At 36.6% G+C, this 8,426-nt stretch overlaps 2 protein-coding genes across 2 annotated transcripts; one reads left to right on the top strand and one right to left on the bottom strand.

Annotated features, from left to right (window-relative positions):
* Positions 1–1,980: 1,980 nt before the first annotated feature.
* Positions 1,981–3,147, bottom strand: LOC149189990 (putative pectinesterase 11). The gene is made up of 4 exons (XM_089410403.1): positions 3,143–3,147; positions 2,842–3,052; positions 2,236–2,474; positions 1,981–2,131 (listed from the first exon to the last, which is right to left on the bottom strand). Exons 1-4 carry the CDS (start codon positions 3,145–3,147, stop codon positions 1,981–1,983), a joined length of 606 nt encoding a protein of 201 aa, XP_089266529.1.
* A 2,016-nt stretch (positions 3,148–5,163) lies between these two features.
* LOC149189989 (disease resistance RPP13-like protein 4) lies at positions 5,164–7,127 on the top strand. Its single transcript, XM_089410402.1, has 2 exons — positions 5,164–6,879; positions 6,963–7,127. The coding sequence occupies exons 1-2, from the start codon at positions 5,164–5,166 to the stop codon at positions 7,125–7,127; spliced, it is 1,881 nt and encodes a 626-aa protein (XP_089266528.1).
* Positions 7,128–8,426: the final 1,299 nt, after the last annotated feature.

The raw sequence follows: 8,426 nt of genomic DNA, 5'->3' as shown, positions 1-8,426 counted from the left end.
AATTTTCATTGATGACTCACCTCTGTATTGTTTCCCTTATGATAATATCACATTGGTCTACAGTGACTTTGGTGCAATGTGGTGCAGTGTGGTGACTTTGGTGTAGTGTGCTGCAGCAGTGTGCTGCAGCAGTGTGCTGCAGTGACTTGCAAATTGACTTTGGTGACTTTGGTGCAGTGTGGTGACTGTGGTGAGTGACTTTGGTGGTGCGACTTGACTTTGCTACTTGACTTTGGTGCGAATTGACTTGACTTTGGTGTAGTGTGGTGACTGTGGTGAGTGACTTTGGTGCAAAATTGACTTGACTTTGGTGCAGTTGATGTGGTGCAGTGTGTTGACTTTGGTGCAGTGTGGTGCAATGACTTTGGTGCAGTGTGGTGCAGTGACTTTGGTGCGAATAAAATTTACATTGTTTCCCTTATGGCTCTGTATTGTTTCCCTTATGATAATATCGCATTGCTCTACAGTGACTTTGGTGCAATGTGGTGCAGTGTGGTGCAATGACTTTTGTGCAAATTGACTTGACTTTGGTGCAGTGTGGTGACTATGGTGAGTGACTTTGGTGGTGTGACTTGACTTTGGTGCAGTGTGTTGACTGTGGTGGTGTAGTATGGTGACTTTGGTGCAATGTGGTGCAGTGAATTTGGTGCAGAATTGACTTGACTTTGGTGCAATTGAGTGCAGTGTGGTGCAGTGACTTTGGTGCAGAATTGACTTGACTTTAGTGCAGAATTGACTTGACTTTTGTGCAGAATTGACTTGACTTGACTTTTGTGCTGGTGCAGTGACTTTGGGTGCACTTTGGTGCAGTGTGGTGACTTTGGTGCAGAATTAAAATTTCATTGATGGTGCGAATTGACTTGATTTTGGTGCAGTGACATTTAAAATTTAAATTTTCATTGATGGTGCAAATTGACTTGATTTTGGTGCAGTGACATTTAAAATTTAAATTTTCATTGATGGTGCGAATTAACTTGATTTTGGTGCAGTGACATTTAAAATTTAAATTTTTTTGGTGATTTAAATTTTCATTGATGGTGCGAATTAACTTGATTTTGGTGCAGTGACATTTAAAATTTTAACTTGATTTTGGTGTTGATGACTCACCTCTGTATTGTTTCCCTTATGATAATATCACATTGCTCTATACCGCTAATCTCTAATCTCCCTAATCTCTAATCTCCTTATCTCTAATCTCCCTAATCTCTAATCTCCTTAGTATCTGCCATGTTCTTATTTTAATCCAACAAATTTTGCCTAAGTAAATCTTACCTATGTCATGCACTTGAAGATAATGTAGAGATCATTACAAAGATTTCTTCCTTTGTAGAGTAGTTTGATATATCATGTTAATGTAGAATATGATTTAAGAAAAAAGCATAACTAAACTAATTAAAAAATCAATAATCATAGATTATAACAATAATCATTTTCCATTATCAATACTTATCAATAAAAATAACATTATAAGCTAATAATCATCTTCCATTATCAATACTTATCGATATCGATAAAAATAACATTATAAGCTTAGAATATTATATATGGATCTTATAAAAGCCCTAATAACAAATCCATGAGTACTTCATTTACAGCGTCACTGTTATTTGCATTGTTAGGGTATTTTCCTGTTTTACCCTTTTTATCATATTTCAGAAGCTTTTAGCAATTTTTTCATGGTATTTTCCCAATTACTTTATTTCATGAATAAAGATGAATAATCTCTTATCATATAGGGAATTAATTAAAAAAAAAAACTGAGAGACACATCGTTGTGAGGAGAGTCAATGAAGCCAAACACAGTGCATTATCAAAAATGGATTTATTTATAAATTTACGAGGAACACGAAAAACTACAAAAATTCAGAAGCGGAGTGCTACAATCTATATCACTCTCTTCTTCTCTTCCCGTTGTGCAACAATCTATATCACTCTCTTCTTCTCTTCCCGTTGTGCTGCAATCTAAAGGCTATTGATGCCCTATTGTGTAATCCACGTACTCCCATCAATGTAGTCGATGGTCAAATACTTGGCGTCCTGTGCACCAGTAGTGAGTTTTTGGGACCACAGAGCTCGTTGTTTTTGCAATGCTCCAGGACCCATATTTTGGAGCTCGCCATAAGTCACAGTCCTGCAGATTAGAGAAATGAGATGAAACAATAACATTAGATTAAGGTAGGTGGATCCATTAAGGTAGATGTGGGGATAGATGAACGCATATCAAGGAGGACTTACTTTTGTTTGTAAAAGTGTTTATCCCAGTCTGTCCATCCTGCTGGGTAGATAATGTCCTCCATGTAAGTGTTAGCAAACACTACTGTGGAGTAAGGTCCCCAGGGCTTGCCCAGATAATTTGTTCCTTCCCCCGTCAACTTGCAATTTAAAAAGACGAACCCTGTGTCTTCCCGCGGACTCATTCTCTTTTGAGTCGTAAATACGCCATAAAATGTAGGGATGGAATGTAGTTCACAGCTCTGTAATCAACAAACAAAAAGGTAATTTGCATTAATATTTATTTGGTCACAGACTATGAAACAATATTGTATTGTTCATGATTTGTACATAGATTTCCATTGCCACATATACAGTCGACGCCACCTTCAATGTAACAGTTTTTAAAGTAATGCCTCCCACTGTCGTCTAACACAGTCTTGAAACCCTAGAAATTTGCAATTGTAAAACGCACAACGATCTCCCAAAATCTTCAATGCCATAGCTTGATTATTTCCACTCAAGTCACCATGAACATGTGAATTTTGCATAAAATAATTATATTCGTTAAATCAACCCCTCTCATGATTTACTAAGATGTTGTTAATACCCGACCATGATGCATCATACCTGGATTGTCATATCTTTGGCTGTGAAATCCAAAGCAAGCACGTTGACCGTTGCAATGAAAAATGTCCCACCGCTCGATTTTGCATTTGCGTTCGCAGTGATGATGGTGGTTCCATCGTCGAAGCTAGCCAGAGTTATGAATGACTTCCCTAGAGGAATTTGCACCCTCTCACTGCAAGGTGAATACATTAAGGAGCAGCCTGCGTTTTTGCTGTAATAGATTCATGTTATAACCCAGCGGTGCCTTCGCTATTTTTCCCTTTCTCAGTATTCGAAGCTTTGGGTCGTTACAGTAACTAACTCCATAACCGCTTAGGATGATCCGAAGGTGGGAATCATTCCAATGGTCTAACACATCAAATGGATAGCTCAAGATAAGACACGGCAGCACATAATGGAATTTATTTCAGAAAGAAACACCTTACTGGCGTAATTATTATTATAAATATATTTTATATAAAAAATAATATATTCTTATATATACCACTTTGTCCATCTATATATATATCCTTTTTATATTTATATCGTTTTAATATACACTTTTTTTTATCTTTTTTAATTTCCATTTAAAAAATTATTATAAATATATTTTAAATAAAAAATAATATATTCTTAAATATACCATTTATATATGTATATATCTTTTTCCTTTTAACATTTATCAGTGTTGTTAAAATCGCGATATTATCGTCACGATAATTTTCCGTTGCCGATATTATCGCGAGTAATATCTGAAATTATCGCCAGTTTTTTTATGCCCTATTTTTTCCGTTTTTATCATGGGCAATCAAGGCAGCAAGGTTTTATAAGGGATGCTAAATGTTCGAAATGCAATTTTTTTTTGAAAGAAACAAATAATTTTTGAGTGGGGCAACTTAATGATAAGTCTAGGCCCTAGTATTGATATGCTATTCATGGTAATGTTAAATTCTTAAAGTAAAAGTGACATTCTCCTTAATCTTCATTTTCATCCTTTTACTTAAATTTTTAACATTACCATGAAATGACTCAGGATGTTTGAGAATGGTTCCCGCGTCATTGGATTTCATATAGAGAAAGTAGAATTTTAGATTTTTCAAAATCCAGCAGACTTATCAGTTTTTCAGGATTTTAGGATTGGGAGATTGTAATGTTTCCATGTGACACCACTTGCCCGGGCTACCCCTGCCACCAGTAAAGGACATGTTCTACCTCCTATAGCTCCTACTTCTAGTTCTTCAGAGTCTAGAGCATAGCAGACTCCACTGCCAACTCCACCAGCACCAACATCTACATCTAGAGGGAAAGGGAAAGTTGTGGCATTTTCTCGCAAGAGGGGCAGAGGAAATCAATAGGATTAGACTTTAGTTATTTTCTTCATTTTATTGTATATGACATTATGACATGATGAGATACATTATTATATTTTTTGTTGATATTTTGACGCTGAGTTGGGACTCATGAGTTAGGACTTACTACATGATTTAATGTTATGTGTGATTTTAGCACTAGAAATGATATTATACATCTTATATATTAGTTCTTTTATCATATTTATGTGTCAATGTATTTATTTTATGTTGTAGATGATTTAGATATTAAAAAAATTGAAAAAAAATGAAAATTTTTGTACCAAACAATTTTTTCCAGATTATTTCCCAAATTATTTCCCGATAATTACGATTTTTTCAATTTTTTCCTCATACCGATATTATCCCGATAACGATTAATGCAACATTAACATTTATACCGTTTTAATATACACTTTTTCTGTCTTTTTAATTTCCTTTTAAAAACAATTATAAAATAATTTAACCCCTCATAGAAAATTGAATTATTTGTGTTCACATTGAAAAACTCATTTCAATGTTGAAATATGATTATTCACCATGTATTTTGTCTTCAATGTTGATGTGGAATTTTTGATGCATTCGCTCGCGGTTGATGGACCTAATTCAATATTATACACGTGATTGCCGCCACTTACTATTAGTGTTTAAATATTCACGTCGGCAGGCTTCCAACATCTGTCTTGGTAGTGGCCCACCATATATTTTGACTTCAATGTTGATGTGGAATTTTTCATGCATTCGCTCGCGGTTGATGGACCTAATTCATACACGTGATTGCCGCCACTTACTATTACTGCTTAAATATTCAAGTCGGCAGGCTTCCAACATCTGTCTTGGTAGTGGCGCTGAGAGCGTCAGAAGATTTTGGTTGAGTTTTGTTTTCGTAGGGCTGGAGAGAGTGTTCTCCTGAGTTTTCAGTTGAGAGTGTCCTTGTATTGTTATAAGTAAAGGGAATTGCATATATTGCTGTCCGGGAATTATAGAAAAGATCATGCCAGATCCAGGTTTCGTCTCTGGATTTATTGGGCTTGGTATCGAAAAAACTATCCAGCAGATTCTTGATCACATAAATATTGCGGTTCGCTGCAATAAAGAAATGGCATCTTTGAAAGATCTGGTAGTGAAAATCAAGCCTATCATTACAGAGATTCAACAATACCGGCCAGCAATAAACAGGACTGGAAAAGAGAAGGCTTCAGCTGTAAACGGATGGCTTAAAGGGTTGGATGCCCTTCTCCAGCAAGCATCGAAAATGGTGCAGACCTCAACAATACCAACTTGTAATATTATATCTCGTTATCAAACGAGTCTGAGGATCACGGCTTTGATTTCAGATATCAACGAACATATCAAAATTTCCCCTCTGGCTGCGATGGCCCAAATTCCAGAGCTACTAGAGGGTCAAACTCAAAAGCTCCAGGAGGAACTTGGGCAGATCAAGGAAAGCATAAAGGTCGTGGCTTCTTCTGGAAGTACATCCCATGGTGCTCTTGCTCCAACCAGCTGTGCAAAGATCAAATTGATCGACGAACCCCTTATAGTGGGACAGCATAAAGCATTTTCGGTTCTCGAAAAGTTGGTAATAGATGAAGCAGAGGCGAAAAGCATTGGTGTTGTTGGCAAAGGTGGATCCGGAAAAACTCTACTTCTCAAGACTCTCTTCAATAGCCAAAAGGTACGCAGTAATTTTAGGGACGGTTTATTACTTTGGCTCACTGTTTCGCAAATTCCCTCTCTCACAGCTCTTAGGAATGCACTCCGTACCCAAATAGCCACACAAAAAAGTGTAAATTTGGGCGAAAATATGAATGAAGAAGAGTTAAAACTATGGTTGAATCAGACACTTCAGGAGAGTAGCGGGTTTGTGCTGTGCTTAGATGATGTATGGGGATGGAATGCTGCGGAATTGTTAGAAGGATTAGGTGTACTGTGCCCTGTAAGGAACCACTCCAACTCCAAAGTCATTGTCAGTTCCAGGGATCGTACTGCACTCTTAAAAACAGGAGTCGCGGATAAATTCACGATAGCAATGGAGGACTTGTTGGAAGATGATAGTTGGAAATTGTTTGCTTATCATTCTTTTCCATATAATAATGGGAATCTGCCAGCAAACATAGAGGAGGGAAAAGCCAAGATCGTGTGTAATAAGTGCAGAGGGCTTCCCCTTGCTATCAAAGTGGTTGGAAGGGCAATGGCCGGGAGTACTCATCCACAGCAGTGGGAATGGGCTGTCCATAGGCTACCTAACGTGGATAGTCTCTACAATTGTCTTAGGTTGAGTTATGATGCCCTCGGCTATGAGGATGCTAATCTGCAATTGTGTTTTTTATGTGTAGCCGCATGCTACGTAGAAGACAGTATCATTCATGCCCAGTTGGCGATTCAGTTATGGATAGGAGAAGGGTTACTTGCCATGAAGACGCCGGAAGATGAGCATAAGCCCGCTTGTGATCCATTCGAGATGGGAAGATGTTATATCAACATTTTAGCAGATCGTTGCTTGATTGAGCCGATGATGAGAGACTTTGATGGACAAGTAGTCTGCTACAGGGTGCACGATTCCCTGCGTGATCTGGCAATCCAAATCGCGGAGGAGGAAGAAAATTTTTACTGCCGTGCGAGTAAGGGTTTGACAGTTCTGAATGAAAGTGAGTGTTTGGGCCGCACCCGATTTTCGTTGAGCGGGAACAGATTGAGTTATTTTCCCGTATTAGCATCGTCTACACAAATATGCACATTGCTCATCTGTGGAAATCCAGATTTAACAAAATTCCCAACAAGGCTGATCAGGAATATGACCTCCCTCAGGACTTTCACTTTGAATGGAACGTCATTGAAATCATTGCCAAAGAATATGGGATGTTTGGAACAGTTAATATATTTGGGTTTAAGAAACACGCCCATCTATTCATTACCTTCATCTTTTACCCGTCTTGTGAATTTGGAGATCCTTGATCTTTCCTACTCTGCCATCCAAGAATTACCATCCACCATTCATATGCTGAGATCTCTAAGGAAACTAAGCCTGGAGGGGTGTAAAGATTTGCAATATCTACCTCAGAGTATTTCAGGGCTTACATCTCTGGAGGCTTTGGAAACTTATGGGTGTAAGGCTCTTTGGAACATGCATAAGACATGGAAAAAAACAGCTTTTATTCACAATTTGGCCAGTTTAACACGTCTTAAAAGATTGCAGCTACAAAATAATGGGGAGATTATTAATGATGGCATATTAGGGAGGATGACTGAGATGAACTCGCTCACTCTGTCAGTCACAAAGATGGAAAATCTACCCACTGACATAAGTAATATGTTGAAACTGAAAAGATTAGCATTAGTAGAATGCTTTCATTTGGTTAAAATGGATGATAAGTTTATTGATTTTGAATATTTAGGTTATATTAAATTTGCTGGTTGTCATTTCTTGGAGGAACTTCCACATTTACATAGACTTAAGAGTTTGAGACAATTGGAGATCATTGATTGTCCTAGATTAAGGAAGTTTCCAAAGGAATTCGGTTACAAAGGGGCATTTCCTTCGTTAGAGATATTTTCACTTGCTTGGCTACCTACATTAGAAGAGTTGCCACTTATAGAGGAAGGTGCAATGACTTCACTTCAAATATTTACTATGATGATATGCACAAAATTAGATATATTACCAAAGAGTTATATGGATTTGAAGACTCTTCAAAGAATAAGAGTTTATGGTTGTCCAATAAAAAATTTAGGAAATAGAGAAAACACCATTCTAGAAGTCGTGACAATGTCACTAGTGGAAATAGAAGAAATTACAACTAGATATTCCCAAGTGTGGAATAAAAGGGAAAGTTGGCTTTATGGTGAATTTTGGTGTAATGAAATCTTTCTTTTTCTAAGAAAGCTTAATACCATTATATGATTTATGTTTTAGCCATTATCATTGTATATTATCATTTTTTTCTAAAAAGGCTTAATACATTTATATGATTTATGTTTTAGCCATTATCATTGTATATTATCAAAAATTCTACTAGTAATAATGTTAGTAAAGTGATGTTGAATGGAAAATTTTAGATTTATCTTAAATTTTGAAGTAATGAAAAATTTATTTTCCAACAAAATCTTAATGTCATTATATGGTTATGCTATAACCATTATCGTTATATATTATTAAAAACCATACCAGAAATTATATGATTGATGCTATAGCCATTAATATTATATATTATCAAAAATCATATCACAAATGATATTATTAAAATGACCTTTGAT

The sequence above is a fragment of the Pinus tabuliformis genome, chromosome 3_1 (assembly GCF_031772625.1).
Source record: "Pinus tabuliformis cultivar Carrire ecotype Pingquan chromosome 3_1, CPIR1, whole genome shotgun sequence".
Lineage (NCBI taxonomy): Eukaryota > Viridiplantae > Streptophyta > Pinopsida > Pinales > Pinaceae > Pinus > Pinus tabuliformis.
This window is presented reverse-complemented; position numbering and strand designations above follow the sequence as displayed.